Source organism: Girardinichthys multiradiatus, chromosome 6, assembly GCF_021462225.1.
Source record: "Girardinichthys multiradiatus isolate DD_20200921_A chromosome 6, DD_fGirMul_XY1, whole genome shotgun sequence".
NCBI lineage: Eukaryota > Metazoa > Chordata > Actinopteri > Cyprinodontiformes > Goodeidae > Girardinichthys > Girardinichthys multiradiatus.
This window is the reverse complement of record NC_061799.1, coordinates 39,813,131-39,831,725: the sequence shown is the minus strand read 5'-3', so window position 1 is coordinate 39,831,725 and position 18,595 is coordinate 39,813,131. Positions and strand designations below refer to the sequence as shown.

The 18,595-nt window shown below is 38.6% G+C and overlaps 2 protein-coding genes across 2 annotated transcripts in view; both read left to right on the top strand.

Moving 5' to 3' along the window:
- The window catches only part of LOC124869856 (neuropilin-1a-like), an 84,908-nt gene extending 79,836 nt beyond the window's left edge, over nucleotides 1-5,072 (top strand). The window contains exon 18 of the mRNA XM_047368020.1: nucleotides 1,328-5,072. Within this exon, the coding sequence (XP_047223976.1) occupies nucleotides 1,328-1,605 (278 nt within the window). The 3' untranslated portion in view covers nucleotides 1,606-5,072. The remainder of the gene's footprint in view (nucleotides 1-1,327) is intronic.
- Nucleotides 5,073-10,915: 5,843 nt separating this feature from the next.
- LOC124870126 (integrin beta-1-like) overlaps nucleotides 10,916-18,595 on the top strand; it is a 46,653-nt gene continuing 38,973 nt past the window's right edge. Inside the window, exon 1 of the mRNA XM_047368649.1 lies at nucleotides 10,916-11,193. Coding sequence (XP_047224605.1) covers nucleotides 11,188-11,193 — 6 coding nt within the window. The 5' untranslated portion in view covers nucleotides 10,916-11,187. The remainder of the gene's footprint in view (nucleotides 11,194-18,595) is intronic.

The following is an 18,595-nucleotide window of genomic DNA, read 5'->3' as shown; positions in this document are numbered from 1 at the left end:
GTATTTGAATCTTATGGTACAATTTACAGGACTATTTCCATCCATCCATCCATCCATCCGTCCGTCCATCATCCATCCATCTGTCCGTCCGTCCGTCTGTCCGTCCATCATCCATCCATCCATTCATCCATCCATCCATCAATCCATCCGTCTGTCCGTCGATCATCCATCCATTCATCCATCCATCCATCCATCCATCCATTCGTCTGTCCATCCATCATCCATCCATCCATCCATTCATCCATCCATCCATCCATTCGTCTGTCCATCCATCATCCATCCATCCATCCGTCTGTCCATCCATCATCCATCCATCCATTCATCCATCCATCCATCTATCCATCCGTCTGTCCGTCGATCATCCATCCATTCATCCATCCATCCATCCATCCATCCATCCATTCGTCTGTCCATCCATCATCCATCCATCCATCCATTCATCCATCCATCCATCCATTCGTCTGTCCATCCATCATCCATCCATCCATCCATTCATCCATCCATCCGTCTGTCCGTCCATCATCCATCCATCCGTCCATCCATCCATCCGTCTGTCCGTCCATCATCCATGCATCCGTCTGTCCGTCCATCATCTATCCATCCATCCGTCTGTCCGTCCATCATCCATTCATCCATGATTCCATCCATCCGTTCGTCTGTCCGTCCATCATCCATGCATCCGTCTGTCTGTCCATCTTCCATCCATCCATCCGTTCGTCTGTCTGTCCATCTTCCATACATCCATCCATCCATCCATCCATCCGTTCGTCTGTCCATGCATCATCCATCCATCCGTCTGTCCATCCATCATCCATCCATCCATCACCCATCCGTTCATCGTCCATCCATCATCCATCCATCCGTTCGTCTGTCCGTCCATAATCCATCCATCCATCTGTTCGTCTATCCATCATCCATTCATCCATCCGTTCATCTGTCTGTCTGTCCATCATCTATCCATCCATCCATCTATCCATCCATCCATCCATCCATCCATCTGTCTGTCCATCCATCATCCATCCATCTATCCAACCAGTTATTCTTCCATCCAACATTTCATTCTTAATTCTACCCAACTATTAATCTATCTTTCCAACCATCTAGCTTCCATTCCACTATTTCCATTCATTCATCCAGAATTTTTTTCCAATCTATCCATCCATACAACCAACCAATGATTCTGTCATCCGAGCCATTTTTGGCACCAACTAGAAAGTGGGTCCAATCTGAATTAGTGCTACCAGATTCCTAATAAGCATTTAGTTTGCGAAAAAGGCTTGCTGTTCTTTACAACCATCTAATTTGAACGTCCTCCTGTCTCTTGCAGCCATTGACTCCCTCTCTCAGGAAACAGGTGAACTCGGCAGGCCAGGCAACATGCTGAAGACCATAGACCCCATCCTCATCACCATCATCGCCATGTCAGCTCTGGGCGTCTTCCTGGGCGCCATCTGCGGCGTTGTGTTGTACTGTGCCTGCTCGCAGGGCAGCATGACCGACAGGAACTTATCTGCCCTGGAAAATTATAACTTTGAGCTGGTGGATGGTGTCAAACTAAAGAAGGATAAGATTAACGGACAGACAAACAACTACTCGGAGGCGTGAGCTTGGAGACAAAGTTGCGGAGCCACAACGGCTCCGCGCGAGTGGACATGTTACAAGCAGCCAGTCACAGGGCTGACGCCACCAATGGGACTGCAGGGTTGGCTGAGAGTGAGCCAATTTCATTTTTATTTCTCAGGAGCGTTGATGGAAGGGACTCACCTGTAGGAGGCGCTGTGTATAGAAAACCTGTACAGCAAAAAAAGAAAAAAAACTATTTGTTTCTCGACGTGCTTTGTTGATTTTATGTAATCACATGCTGGTGTTGAGACCAATTCAGAGGAAAATATCGTTTGTGAACTTTTACAGAAAGATTTGATGTTTCTGTTTGTTGTTTATGTTGTCTTTTCATTAGAATGTTTTGCAGAATGGGCAAAGTTAGCTTAACACGTGTCCCAGCGGACGTATGACAGTGTGTGGACATCTTACACTCATATACATCTGCATCCGAGGTGTGTCTGAATACATGAAGCGAGTGTGAGTTTCAGAGTGTGTGATCTTGCGCAGGACCACTGACCTGCTCCGACAGTGCCTTTTTTTCCTGTTTTTCTGTTGCCTTGTTTTCTGCTGGTTGTTTTCCCATCAGCTGTCATTCTTTCCAGGATTCCTACATGGACTAAGGGAAAGGTTTTCAGACTGTGACCGTAAAGCAGCATCTATTTATTGCTGTAATTTTACCATAAAACAGCATCTGGTTACACTGACATTCACTCAGCTGTTGAGTTCCAGGTTTATATATGTAGAACTGAAGAAAACTATGAAAACTCCCAATATGGTAAATGTGTAGGGGCCCTGAATGCCTCGTATTCATGGCACGTGAAACATCCAACGTATTGTACATAAAGTTTTAATATATATTTGAGCGCCGTTTTCTCTAGAGGAAGACCAGTGCTGCAGTATCCTTTATGTTTCGGAATCACACCCCTCCTTATTCACCAGAAGCCGAAGGATATTAGTCATTCCTGGAGTTTCAGAGAAGAAAACACTCAAAAAAGGGAATTAATGTATTTACAGGGTAAAAACAGAAAACCTCAGCAGATACAAGGACAGAAAGTCAAAGGAGTTTCATTGATTACACTTGGATCTGGCAGGGCACACGAAGTGACTATTAAACCGGCTCAACAACATGGTGGCCTCAATGCAAACTAACTGTAGGAACTCTGTTGATATTTTTCATCTACTTTGAACTAGAAAAGCCTTAAAACCTAATTGTAGGAAATGAATAAAGACACTGAAGTTTGCATTCTTTTCAAAAAGGTAAAAAAAACTTGATTGGCTTAAAATTCTGATTTGTATCTAGTACCCATTGTTTTCCAGGAAATTGTTTTTTCTTTTGCAAAAGGAGAGTGGATTCTAATTGACTTTCAAACCTTGGACTCGTGAGCCATGGAACAGTGGATCAGATCTTTACCCTTGCAAAGATAGGGGTCATGGATGTAGGGCTGTCCAGTCCATTTGCATTACTTGGATCTGAAGAGCACTTACATCTGTCCCCTGAGGCCTCTTGTTGGAATACAGAATGCCAGGTTTTCTTTTTTAATAGCTGTGTCCGTATTGGGCACAAGGTTAACCCGGTTTGAATCCATTACGGCTGCCTCTTGTCATTGATCCCGTTTGTGGTGTTCATGCACCGGATCAGAAGGCATATTATTGAGAGGTGGTTTCGAAACTTCTGGGTCCCACCTTTGGGTTTTTTTGCAGATGATATGGGGCTGCTGGCCCCATTAAGCCATGACCTTTACTTTACATTGAGGTGAATCTAATCTATAGAGTCTGAGGCTTTGGTTCTCAATAGAGAAAATGGTGGACTGTTACCTTGTTGGGGGGGCAGTCTCTGCCTTAAGAAGAGAGGTTCAAGTGTCTTGATGATGGTAGAAGAGTTGAAGATGGATAGACAGACTGTCAAGGTCAAGAAAGATCTGAGCTAAAAGGTAAACCCCTTGATTTACTAATTTATATCCCAACACTTACCGTTGTTACGAATGATATGGATCGTGACCAAAAGAACAAGTATCCAGGTACAAGCAGCTGAAATTAGCTTCATTTGTAACTTCGCTGCATTTATTGTTTGAGGTAGGGTAAGCAGCTTGGAGTAGAGCATCTGATTAGGATTCATGGTGATATTTGTTGGTTTACTGGCAGCATTCTATTGGCAGGAGACCCCATGCCAAAACCAGAACTCACTGGAGGAACCTTAAATGCCTTCAAGGCTGGGAACGCATTTGGATCTCCTAGAAGGAGTTATGGAAATTCATTTGGAAGGATGTCTGGATTTGTCTTACCTCTGTGACCTAATCTTAGACAAATGGAAGATGTTGGAAAAGTTTTGGGGTATTTGGTTTCTTTTTTATTATAGGGATAATCTTTCCTCACCTTTGGCATTAGAAATGAGCCTTTGTTGAAAGATTTAATATGCCATCCAGCAGGATGAACCACTTTTTGTGACTTGTCTGTTTATACTAAACTTTCTAGTGAGAAAAGCTGTTTCTTCCTCCAAAGAACAGGTATGAAAATTATTTTATATGAAGTTGAAAAAACAGTCTTGATTTCATGTTAGTTTTCTCTTGGCTAAGCAAATAGCTTTGCTTCTGTTTGGTTCTGTTTGAAGTTTGGTTTTTGTTTTTAATTTGGGGTATATTCAAATCATCATTCTAAACCAATCAACATACCTGAAAACTGTGTTTTCTGTGGAACATTGGGAATATTACCTGAAGATTTGTTTTACATTTTAATAGAAACTCTGGGAAGCAAGCTGTGCCATCCTTTAACAGTTTGTTTGTGTTCATGAACAGGACAATATGTCCATTATCTTTCCAAAAGAACTGGGGAAAAATATACAAATATGTAATGTATTTTCGCCTCTTTCATAGGAATGTGTGTGATGTTTCAGCCAGACTCCATTAAAGAACAAGGATGCTGCAGCACTCGTCCTGAAAACAAATGTTGCACTGATATATTTAAAAAAGAAATATCTATGTGTTTATGATGTTGATTTATGAAAAGAGAGGAGGAAAGACAGTGAGGGCAATGTTATTGTTGCTTCTTTTCAACATGGTTTCAGACAGCCGTGGTATAATTCTGAATTGTACAATTTACAGAGATGTTTTTCATTCTCGAAAAAGCTTATATACGAGTAACGATTTTATTTACTTGGTATAATATCACGTTATGTTTTTTGTACCGTCACTGATGTACGTGCCATTGTTTTCTTCCATTTTTCTTTGTATGACGAGAAAATGTTTTACTTTCTGTACTGTTTCTGTAGTTTTCTTGTCTAAAGAAAAAACAAAACAAAGGAAAACAAGGAAGTAAAAAGAATCAGAAAGCTGTGAGGCCTTATGTGATTTAAAGTATTGTTTGTACTTTGACTTTCTGCTCAGCACCCGACTCATCCATCTCTGTTGTTTCAGACTCTCATCACTGACTATTACATTCCAAAGAATTGGGTCAAATAAATGTTTTAAATAAAAGCCGCTCCGGTGTTTTTGTTTTTTCACCTTTAAAGAGAACATCTCCGATTTCATACAAAATTTGGATTTCTGAAGCTACCTGTCCTTTGTTCTTTGCTAACTACCAAACACTTTGCTGTAAAATCATGGTGGCTTAAACTAGCATAGTTTAGCTGGTGTTATTTTACAACACTTTATGTTTAAATATCAGCAGACATAAAAGTTGATAGTGTGGTAGATGGCATTTTTTCTCAATTTTTTGAACAAATTATTTTCTCATTTAACCATTTTGTAGTGTTTAAATTTCCATCTGCAATTCAGTAAAAGTGGGTAGACACAGTTTACACAATACATTGTACTGATGTTAGCATGCTAATGCTAATGTTGGCGGTTGCCACTAGCATGCTAAATGGTTTGAATTTTCAGCTGTGATCCACTAATTGTATGACTTTATACATTAAAAGCAGGCGACAGTGCTTGTACTGCTTTTTAAAGTTAGAATAGTAATTCTACTATTCTAACATTACCATTTTAACTCTGTTAGCAGATACTGTTAGCATGCTAATTTAGCCTTTTTTTTTTTGTTCAAAGTGGCAATTGTACTATTTCTTCCACTAAAAACTGCACAAGACATTTCTCACTTGTTACAGTAGGAGCCTAAGGTTTTCTTACTCAATCACACAACTGTGAAACAAACACAATGCTTTAACCTAGTGGTGTCCAAACGTTTTGCCATGCAGTTCTTTAGTAAAACAAATAGCCATTTTTGAGGACAAGAGCTCTGTAAAGCGTACAACCAAAACCCAACAAGGTTTTTGTAGGTTTGCCTTATAAAAAGAAGCGTATAGAGTTTGCAAATTTTTTTTGTGGGGGTCAGCTGAGTATTATTTTCTTGTCTCTTCTCGGCACTAAGAGCAGATTTTGGGCTGCAAATAGGCCCGGGGGTGCATTTTGGACACCCTTGCTTTAACCCTCGTTAGCAGTTATTGTTAGCATGCTGTGTATAATGAGTTAGATGCTTTGTTGTTACCATTTTTTATCCACTAAAGGGTGTTCTAAAAAACATTGTACAAAGTAGTGGACAGTGTTTGCATCCTATATCATACTAATATGACGCTAGCACGTTAATGCTAGAAGTTACAGTTAGTATGCTATATGTTTTTAGTGTGCAAAATTAAAATGTTGAAGTTTTAATCCTATAAACATAGCTTTTGAATTTTCCCACTTTGTATCCACCTGTTTCCTGGCGGTACTGCTGGAGGATTGATAATGTCAGCAACTTCTGGTGAGCTTCCAAAATGCTTTCAAGGATAACAGCAGGTGTGATGGTCTGGTGTTTTGGTGTTTAGTGACCTATATTTTTAAATATGTACCTGGTTTGCAGTTTAGCAAACTTAGGTTTTTCTCTGGAAAGTAAATCACACACCTACGTATATGACCTTTTGACGCTCAGAGAAGTCGACTTGTCCTGTTTGCTGCTTCACCTCTAATTAAACAGAGCTTGATTGGAGGCTTTAGTTAGTGTGTTAAAGATGATTCCTACAGTCAGTGGATTATTTTCCTTTGGTTACCAGCAGATGAGGAATCAAAGTCAATGTGGTTGAAGAATCTAAATTTAAAGTGACCACAAAAGCCCCCACAGGTGCGTTCTCTTTACTTGTAAACTAAAGTCCTCAGAGAATGAAAATCCTTACCCCACCTGTGCTTCGGTTATAACCTGGACCATCTAAGAAGAAACAATAGCTTCTTAAAAGGATCAACAGTACTGCTGAGAGAAAATCAGGTAGGATTTTAGGTTTGAGAAATAACTAATTATGTATTTAAGTCTTTTTATGATGGGTGACAATTTATTAGTTCATGATTTATTTACATCCCTGATCACATTCTCATCCTGCAAGAGAAAACAAAAAACACTTACAAATAATCAAAAACAACTTTTGTGTTCTGTAATTTAAAAGCATAGATGTTGACAAATACAGAATTTTATTAGATTTTATGTTTTATGTTCTTGTCTGGTAGCAGCAGAGTTGATGAGGCAGATAAATATGCTGATATATGTAATCAGAGTCAGTTTCTGTAGATCATGCTCCCAATCTTTGGAAAACAAAGGTACAGGTGTGACGATATTATCCCGTTTAAGATGTAAACATTTTTTGCCTTATATTTCTTTGCCTTTTTCGTGTTTGTTTATATGTAAAAATAGCTAAGGTAAGTAACCTTGAGTCTTGACAAAGTAAAATTATTGTACACCACACCATACTATTATAACATTAGCGAGGTATGGCTTATGTACATAGTTAGTATTTTATATATTTTCTTGTGTTCAAAGTGTCATGTTTATCAAATATTGCTTTAGAATTTTGTCCCTTGGTGTACCCAAAGTAGTTAACAGACATTGTTGCCTACACTATATTCTGTACCTATACTCTTACCTTTAGCATGCTAGCACCTACTGTTAGCATGCTATACACATTGAGTTGCCCATTTTGTTGTTTGAAATGTCAGTTGTATTTTTTACATCAAATAAAGACAGCACTATTAATTAGGGACGGTACAAGAAGCAGACAGGGGTTGTAGACTACATTGTCCTGTACTCTAGTATTGGCAAACAATACTAATGTTTGTGAGAAATTAACATCCAGTGTTAGCATTATTTATTATACTGTTAGCATGAGAAAATGAGCCACTTGTACACCTGGTGCCTGTTTCTGAAACATTTCTACAAGTGGGACTTAAAAGGGGTGCACTTTTTTTCACCAAGACTGTATTTATAGGTGCAGTCCATACTTTGGTGAGTGGCTAGAAATAATAAATAATAAAGCATGAGAGGTAAAATCACATCCAGTTTTATGAAGACAGATGGTGTCTAATAACATATTTTTAGTCAGAAACACCAGAATTATGCTCTACATCACCTCATATTTATCCTTACATTTCCATGTATCCTGCCAGGGTTGGTTAATTATTACTAATTGCATAATTATGAAGTACATCTGTTTTGCTGTAAATGGAAAAATAACACTGTTACCACATAAATCACTTAGTCCACCATAAACACGGCACATCATAGTAAAATACTTGTTTTTGTAGTTGTACATCTGGCCTAAAATAGTCAATAATTTTGACATTTAATGTCCAGTTTGTTTGAGGTTTTGTAATGTTTGAGATTCAGACGTAATTCTAACATTGACTCTAGCCAAATACCTTTGTGTATACACAGCAAGCAAATTTTTTATTAATTTATTCAGGCTTACATAAAATCCTGAAGGCACATTTAGGATGTTTTATATATACAATTAAAATCCAAATTCATGCCGATCAGATTCAGTTCAGTATAAACCAGATATTATTCATGTTTCTCTATATAAATTTGTGAATTCTGTCAGTCTTCACTTCAGTTTCTCCTCTCCACCCCTTTCCTAAAAGGTCTTATAGGAGAATAGACATTTCAACAGAAACTCCAGGGTTGACGTTTGCCATGTTACTCTTTGGCCACAAGGTGACAGTGTTCCCCTTTAAGATGTTTTGTTAATATCAGAAAAAAAAGTAAGAGGTTATCCTTAAAACATCTGATATATGATTAGATACTAAACACGTGTCAAAAACATTCTCATATGAAAGCTGTAAACGTTTTGAACCATGCTAATTTCTTCATATTTTGCTTTAGAGTAGCCAAAGTTTTCTTGTTATTATTAAAGTTGTCTTGATCATCAGGACTTTGACCGCTTTTTCACCTCACAAGATTACAAGAAAGTCTAAAGGAAAATATAAAGATGGCTGACTCAAAGTAATGTACATGAAATAATGTTACTCTCATCTACCTGTTCTTAGTCTGGTGTGTATTTAAGTCTCGTGGCTTCAGTTTGGTTGAGGTTTCCGGCCTCGACGTTGCCACTCTGCTGCTTTCATGTCTTAGTCACTCTTAAATTTGCAACGATCTACTGCGTTGCAACACAGCCTCCTAAAAACTTGAGGGTTTTTTCCATCTTGGTCTTGAATTCTTTATAATTAATCAGCAGTTTTAAGTACCTAAAGAGAAGCTGTTATATTTATTTAGGAATGGCTTGGGATGTCTGTGAATCAACACCAGTGCATTAAGAAAATGTTTCTGCTACTAGCCCTCAACCCCAGCTGTTGGGGGTTTGGAGGACAGCATAAGTCCTGAGGCTGGTAGTTTGATGTTCTCAGAAAGGTTTAGGATATAGCAAATGCCATTTTTCTTAAAATGGAGGTTACTGAAGATTTTATGAGACTCTAATTTGTGTGAAACCTACAGTTGCCTCTGGATGGACTGTCAGATATACGTCTCAGAGGAAGTATGTGGTGATGGACATATGTGTGATGTTGACATTATGTTTCAGTTAGTCATAGATGCTGGTTTTTGAGGTTCATTTCATTATTTTATTTCACGATAAAAATCTATTCTTCGTAGTGGTAGAGCATGTGACCCATTTACGGAGGCAAAAATAGGAAAAATAACAAAAATAAAGGGCACTAGTGCTGGAGCAAAAGAAATGTAGACCCTAATATGAGTCTCAGAATAGCCTTTGTAACTAACTGGAGTCAACAAAGTAGTCCATTGCACCATAATAAAGTAGATTTCTGTAGTTAAAGAGAGATTGACCATCGGTGCATAACAAATTTGAGTTCAGCACCTGAATTTTAAGCTACTTCAAGCTGTGTAAAACAGCTTAATTTTGTCAAAGCTGAGCTTGGAATCAAATACTAAAAACAGATTTCATAACACTTTAATTTACTTTAGAAAAGTCTGGGCTATTTATTCACCATAACAGTTGGTTACTATGGAGACTAAACACACCCGTGTTCAAGGAGTTACACTGAGTCAAGCCAAGTGTTCCTTAATCTGTCAGATTTGGAAGAATATTATACTACTTCATGGATACATACTAAACACAGGCCACTTTATTAGATACACCTGTTCAGTTGTCAACACTAATAGCAAGCCTGCTAATCAGATGGCAGCAACTCAATGTATTTAGCCCTTTAGATCCGATGAAAACGACTCCCTGAAGGTCAAACTAGGAAATCGGATTGGGAAGAAGAGGGTTTAAAGTGACTTTAAACGTGGCATGGTTGTTGGTGTCAGACGGGCTGGTCAGAGTATTTCAGAAACTGCGGCTCTACTTCATGCACAACTTTGTCGCGGGTTTGTAAAGAACGGTCCAGAAAAAGAGAAGACATCAACTAGGTGGTGGTTGTGTGGAGAAAAATGCCTTGTTGATTGCACAAATACAACTGAGTTATGTAAAATACTATCTCTGAAATCACAATATGTCAAACGTTGAAGCAGATGGACTACAGCAGCAGATCTTACCACATGTCATAGTTGATGGGTTAGGGGTTACATTGGGATTTGGTGGAACAAGAGATTTTCATCATGGACATGCAGCAGAAACATCTGCAGGAACTGCATGATGAACTAATGTGGACTAGAACCTCTGAGGATTGTTTCCAACACCTTGTTTAATCTATGTTTAGAAGAATTAAGGCTGCTGAGAAAAAAAATGGGGTCCGTAGATTATAAAGTTACTACATATTATTTGCTGTTTATTAGTATTTGTTCTACTTTTCAACTAACTACCGTTTTGACCTTAAATACAGCTTTTAGATTTGGACTTTTCTTCAGCAGCACATCATTAAACACGGCAGCCACTGTGTTAATGTATAACGCAGAGTAAATACTTGAGTATTTGCAAGAAAAATGAATAGATTTAAAGTTAAGATGAGCATGAGGTGAGCGAGAGTTCATGCACCGATGGTTTGTTTGTTCTTCAGGCCTCTGCTTGCCGCAGTTCTTCCTGTGTGGGCGGGGTTACAAGTAGACTAAGGGGCTTGATGGTGAGGCATTAAAAAAAGCCCCACTAGTGTTATACTTGGAGCAGCAACGTCTCCCAACCAGGATTTCCACCCGAATTTACCTAATTTAAAGTAAAGGATGAACACATGTTAGTTGCTCCTGTGTTTAAATATATATATTTTTAAACATATTTTACCTGCTCGGTGCTGTTTAGTAGGTCAAACCAAGCGAACCTAGATAACAGTTTTAGCTAGTTTTGTCCCAGTGTCCGTTAAAAAAGGGAGCCTTTCTGGACCTAATGTTGCTCTAAACCGACAGATGAAGGTGAGTAACGTTTATTTTAACCTACATATATCCAGCTTTGACTCGGTTACAGCGACTAAAAAAAACATGCAATGTGAGCCACAAAAAGCAGGAGAAAGCAAAGAATGTTTGTCTTCAGGCGCAAACTTCTGGGTGTGGATAAACGACTAGCTAGTTAGCGGTCGAACAAGTCACTGGTTTTAGTTTCTACACACCTCAAAGAGAGCGGGCTTTAAACGGCAAATCATATTTAAAGCTGAGGAAAAGCTGGAAATTAATCTGAATTTGAGTTTAGTAGGAAAAGTAGGCCAAAAGTAGCCGCTTTGTTCGACCGAACAGGACAGTATGAAAGGAGAGGCGAAAATAAACTGTAATTGATTATTTCTCAGCTTTATTTATTAATTTCCAAATCATTCTTGTTGAATCTGAATGCCCCGTTAGCGGTTTATATTGCTTTGTTCATTCTGGGTATCATTTTAAAGCCATTTTATGTATATAATCTTAACTACTCAATGGTCTAAAAACGACAACGTTTAGCTTTATTCATGAAATAAATGTTGGAGAAGTGTTTTTGTTTTATTTTATAAAGGCAATATGACTTTTTGCATGTCTGGGAGTGGGTGCTGATGGGCTGGTAAGTGACTCACAGCTTATGATTTCTCTGTGGTGGTTTTTGGTGTGGAGATATTTGTAACTGGTGAGACCTTTATCTTGTCTGTGAAGGGAAAAGCAGGTGATGTTGTCTCTCAGATGGTATCTGAAGTTGAGATCACATTTTAAAGAACATTATGCCTCAAAACAAGCATGACTTTTTCAAAGTAGACATAGTCTGAATTCAGAAATTTGTATAAATTATTTCCAGTTTTTGCTGGAAAACGAACCTTGCTTGGGCCAGAAGAAGCATGTACTCATGTTTGAAATCGGATTGTTGATGAGTAGGCAGTTGAAAACATGATTTGAATTATTCTACCAGTCTTTTGGTAAATCAAACTTTGTTTAGCTGGAACAAAGGGAAGGCGAAAGCCAGCAAAAGCGGATAAAACACAGTTTTTGAGAGGACTTTGCAGAGAGAATGGAGCATTGGATAATAATACTTTTGACTTAAAATGCCTTTAAAATTAACCTAAACTGGACTCAAGTGTGGTCAGACTACATTATGGGCTCTGTAAGCTGTGGTTGATGACCCAGTTAGTCCAGAACATCTTAAGGCAGGCCACTTTGGTTAATCAGATCTTTGGAGGCTCTTGTTGAGCCTTGCCCAGAGCTGTGACAAGATGTTGAGCACAAGTATGTAAGCAGGACAGGATTGGTCATGTCTTTCTGAGTATCTTCCTGCACAGGAATCATAGCCTGAGGGCGTTGTTTTTTTTCTCCTGAGAATTAAAGGGGAATGTCATGCTTTTAAATCCTTCCTTTTCACCCTTAAATCATTCAGTTGAGGTCTATATAAAGTGGAACTGCAGTTCTGAACTTCCTGTTGTAGCTCTACAGGCTCCACTTTTATCCCTGTTCTGCGGTGCGATTGAGCCCAACTCGTTTTGGTGCCGTCTATTTAAATGCCACTGAGACACTTCACACCCCGTCCCCCTCAAAGGCCAAAGAGCGCTGCACTTTAACCCATTCGGCCAGTTTTGTAGTTTGATAACAATTATCTAGCGGCACAAAAACTGCAAAAACAATGTTTATGTAATAATACTATTCAAAACACGTGAAATGGATCAGCTGGAGGTCTATGGCCGTATTTAACTGTTCTGCAGCAAATACTGTCACATAACAGTTGGAAAAACATAACAGATGATGGAGAAAACTGAACGGACTGACAAATACGACCCAAACGGAATATAAAGATATCTGGGCAGCACCCGGAGAGACTAAATTCAACTTTTCTGCCCTCCTACACACTCAAAGTACACAGCAAAATGTATTTAAAGGCTAAAAAAGTAGATTTTGTATGATATGTCACCTTTTAAGGAGAAATCTGATTTAAAGGTAATTTTGGAAATCTTAAATCGGACTCGTTTTGGTTGTATGCAATGTTATAATGATAGGTGGAAGTACATGTCTTCAATGTGGAGCAACAACATATGCTTGTGTAACTCACATCTGACCTGGTTGTTGGAGACACAAGGAGGGACTCATCTGCAGACTACAGCCTGTCTGCGCAGCACTGAGTCACTTCCTTTAGTTACATTGTTGACACGTTTAAACAGGGAGTGCTATCCGGAAGAGGTTAGAGGGTCGTTCTATGTTGCTCAACGCCAGACCTTCACCCGGGAGCCGTCACATGAGTCATTAATGACTGGCCTGCCGAACACGGATAGAAGAAGCACCGTGTTTGGGATATGATTCAGACATTTTAAGATTGAATTTGAGTCACAGAAAGATGGCTCAATTTAACAGTGTTAAAGATGCACACAGAGTTTGTTCAGGTGTCATTCTCAGGATTAAAACTTAGAATATAATAAAGAAATCATCAAAACGTTTGTATTCATGTTCTGCGAAAAATAAAGAAACTTCTTTGATTAGAAGTAAAACATCTTCATGATACCATGGGTCACCTTCATTTCTCTCTGTCCAATTAGATTATATTAACAATATTTGTAATTATTGTCAATTTGTCTTTGTTGGGATGTCAGACTCGCTGTCTAAAAAGCTGAGAGATGTATAGTTGTCTTTGGTAAGAGTCACTCAGTTCTGGTCACAGTCTTCTGTGACGTAGTGTGGAGCACATTCCTTCATCCCTTTAAGTGCAGCGGGGCGTTTTGGACTTTGTTCCCATGATGGTACAGACATGAAATGGGGAAATTCTCCCCTTTTCTCCAGAAGTTAACTTCTAATTTACTTGGGGTTTTCCTTAAGTCTCTGATGTACTGCCCTTCCCCTACCTGTTGCTGCAGGTCACCTCATTGATAAACGGCTGCTACACTTTTCCCCCCTACTTATAAAAAATCCTGGAAGAGTGGAGGCTAAGCTTTCCAATGATGTCAAACTTGTGGAAATCGAATTGAAGACGATATGACCATTTGAGTGTTGGCTCTCTCCAAAGTACTTTAAGGAGAAAACGGAAATTGCTCTTTTTGTTTTTTAAAGGAACTTTTCAAATAAAGTGTTTTATGGGCCATTTTAAAATACAAAGAAATCCAACCAGTCTTCCGGGTTGCAGCAATCAATCACTCAATCGGTGGAACAAAAAGACAGCAGTTTGGGGGTTGGTGGTTAATGTATCTGATCAGAATGCAGGTATGAACAGAGCTATGGGCCAATAGTTTACACCTTTTGAATAGGTGTGTCTGAACAGGGGAAACACAGGAAATATTTCTCTCAGCTTTTAATACTTGGCTGGTCAGGTTTACTTGAACTTGTCCGCTTCGTTGAAAATACACAATTTATTTTCAATATGATGCATCGTAATAGTAAAAAAAACAAAAAAACAAAGTTGTTAAACTCACCCCATGAGAAACTGAAAGGTATTCCTCCAGACTTCGAGGCCAGTTTGCTTCAAGATGTCCGATGATTCTCATGTCCTGCCGCTCCCTTTCTGCTGCTAAGGAATCCATCAATGTTGGATGTGAGCTCTTGAGAAAGTTCTCCTTTCTTCTCCCGTAGCATTTAAAGTCAAAGTTACGGATCTTTTCTCCATTTCGCTGTCTCTGTCTTCTTCAAATGTTCTGATGCAATAGCTTCTGATATCTTACGTTCTAGCTCCTCTGCTGCCAGTCCAGAGCTTTCTTTGTCAGTCTTGTCTTGGGTTAACGCCATGCGGTAAACTAGGAATGTTCTCCAAAGTTATGCAGTCGCTATCATCAATTTCTTCCGCTTTATCTCCTTCTGATTGAGAATCTGAAGAGAGTCCGGCATCGGTCCAGGTGAACATCTGATCCCACAGCGAAGCACTGTACCAGCCGCGGTTTAGTTCTGGGCCATGAGTTCACCTTGATCCATCTTAAAGAAACACATTATTTTTCAAATAGCAGTGGCTTTAAGTAGCCATGTGCTTACTTCAAGCACGCTGCTTATTGGCCAACACACATAACAAAAGCCAGCGCGGAGCCAATTGAAGGCGCTATATTAATGAGGTGTGGGTTTTCCCTCCCCGATATGCAGATGCAAGCCGGCTGGGTTTTACCCTGAAAACAGGCCGAGTTTAAACACAAAATTTACAGTTTTGAAACCTCCGAAACCGTCATTTAGAGCACTTTGTGGTTACTTCATAAATTCAACTTGCACATTTTGCAAAAAAAACAAAAATCGCTCTTTTCTGAGGAATGGATGGTTTTTCCTCTTTTGCTATATTTGCGCCCTGCCGACTTGTTCCTGCTTTTCTCATGATGCATCACAAATGCAGAATAAACTTTAAAGTTAATGGTAGTTCTAAATAAATCTACTTTTTGCAATATATTAAGTTATAGCATTTAGTTTGGTCAAGGTCTACTGTAAAATATCTCATTAGCTTCATGTTTCTGCCGGATGAAGCTGGTATTTTATATATCAAATAGGTTCCTGTACATAACATGCTGTGTTCAGCTAGACACAAAGGGATATTCCTGATCCTTCAACAGCTTCGAGTTTAACAACACAGCCAGGGTGTGGTGTAATGAAGATAATGGGCAAAGGGTCATGTTGGTCCGTCTGTGTAACTAATGGACCTGGGACCGTCTCCCACTCAGCAGGTGTGTGCCAGCTGGACTACCAGGGGGCAAACGGACATATGGGTAGCAGGATGTTAATGTTTTATTGAGACATTGTCTCATCTCAACACTAGTGTTGATGTGATCCGGGATGCATTATGAACTTAAATGAGCAGTATTCTGCAAATGTATTCAATAACTGCTATCTTTGTACGTCCAAGGAGCAAGACTTTGATCAGAACTTCTCCAGGTTCCAGGCTAACCCAGAAATAATTTCATTCTAACTAAATAATCTAAACAATTATAGATGGGTATGCTTAATGTAGAGGAGTCTGTTTACCATTTTATCTTAAGGTTAAAGTTTAGTAATTGCTTTAAAGAAAAACATCTCAGACTGAGCTGGACCCAAGTTTTAACAATGGCTCTGCACAATCACTCTTTGCAGATATTAAGATAAAGAAAACTAACAATAAAAAGTTAGTGCTGTGGTTATTTAGGTCAAAGGAAAGTACTCTGATAGATTACCAATAAATAGGTCATTTCTTTGCTTTTCTGCTTTAATGAAGCATTTTTAGGGTTTTAAAAATGGAAGAGCAGATGTAAAAGTAGGGGTTATAATAAGAGTTTGGGATAATAAACATATTATCCATTAAAGAGAAGCATGTTATGAAGTTTTAGGTCTGAAAGAAAACTAAATTGGCCTTTTATGACTGTGTTTATTCTAGAGCTTACCGCTCTTTTAGTTGAAACTGTTACATTATAAATATGGTATTATAATATGGAGAAGTCTTGACGCATTAAAATGCCAGTAAGTATTTATTTGCTGTCAAGCCAATGTAATTTAATTGTATGACGTAGTGTGAAGTGCCTTGAGACAACATGTGTTGTGAATTGGCGCTATATAAATAAAACTGAATTGAATTGAATTGAATTGAAAAATTAAAATGACTCGCAGTGCCTAAACCAATGGAAGTGGTTTCAGTGTGCATTTCTGTTTTCTTGAGAACTGATACCATTGGTAAATACCATGTGGTTAACCTTTATTCCTGCCAGCCTAGCAATCACAGAGACACCACAAGCTGGTGCATTTATTTACGTCTTCATTCGCAGGGTGCATGCATGGGCAAAGATGATTCCTTGACATGTGCATGCTGTAGTTTGTCTTTATGACAAAGTTTACTGTGCAACCTGTTCAGAAATATCACATCTCGGTTTTATGCTCTTTTTATATTGGAGGTGGTTTATGAGTTCTGGCTGGAAACAGTTTCTGAAGGTGCTGTTGAAGCCTGATCTGGTGTCATTTAGCATGAACTCAGCCATATAGGGAAGACCTTATTAGACCTGTGCTTGAACTGTGGCCGTTCAGTGTTTCAATCTAGCCTTGGTTATGGAAAACTAGGTGTAGACAGATGTTCTGAACCTTTAGCAACACCATGTTTCTCTGTTCGATGCAACAAGTCAAAGAGAGGTCAAGAAATCTGCTGAGCTATGGTTTTAACCAAGTAATCCAACTCTTTTGCTCAATACTATGCACATACATCCTACACCTTAACCCTTAGACCTCCAGATAAAGAAACTTTGTTTCTGGGTACTCCAAGCTGCATGTTTTACATAGTTTTGGATATATTATCAGAATCAAAAGCATAATTTTTTTATCAGTTTGTTAAAAAAGTTCAGTATTACTGGGCATCCCTGAGAACACCATGGTGTGATACATGCCTGAGTCTGTGTCCTCATGGCGCATCCTGTGTTTAAAAACATACTTTAAATGCTACAACAGCAGGATTTATCATGTGCTGAAAATGTGTCCTTTTTGCATTAAAGTAAAAGTTTTTGAATTCCTGCAGACTGTTAAAATGCATGAAAGTCTGACCTCATTACTTTTTTTTTTTTTTTTTACAAGTTAAGCACGAAACTACAGTTGATTGATGTAACATCATCACTGATTGGATTGAATGGGGTTGAGGTGGATTATAGAGTAAACCTTATTAATGCTGCAGGATTGTATTGTAGCCTCTAAAATCTTTTAGAAAATGTTTCATTGCATATTCATAAAGATTTAAGTGCTATTTGCATTAATCTTAAATGTACAGGCACTACGTTGTGACCTTCCGTTTTATCCGTCAAGCCTTGAGTTTAACAAATCACGTTTGTAGTTTCAGTTTCTGGCTGAGAACCCAAAAATGAATAGTCATCTGTTATTTCTTTCCCTTGAGGGATGTGTTTTCCTGTTAGTCATCTTTTATGTACCATCTGGGCTTTTTCATTTTTTGGGAATTTAAGAAAATCCACTGTTTTTGTGATCGGATATTAAAATAGCTCAAATATTGACTAAAGAATGTGGAAATGAAGACTTTTGAATGTGAAGATTTTAGAAATTGCAAACATTTAGGCACTGTGCCAAAAATAACTCAAAAACTTAATGAGAAATTTGTAACTTTGACTTGATCAGAGTTAGGGGTGGGGTACCTCTCACATTTGAACCGATATGATGCGTTTAGATACCGGAACATGGTACCGTTATATTTTACGTAAACAGGTACTCAGTAGTACTGATGGAATTCGGTCGGTACCTATAAAAGTACTGAACTCGGTACCCATCCCTAATAAGTGTAGAGTTTTTTACAGTAGTAAATGTGCATTAACCATGTTAAAATTCAATTCAAAAATACTTTATTAATCCCAAAGGGAAATTAAATGTTGTTGTAGCTCATATTATGTAGGTTTCTTCAAAGAGTTGTAGATGCTGATGGCTGTGGGGAGGAAGGATCTCCTGTAGCGCTCCGTCTTACAGC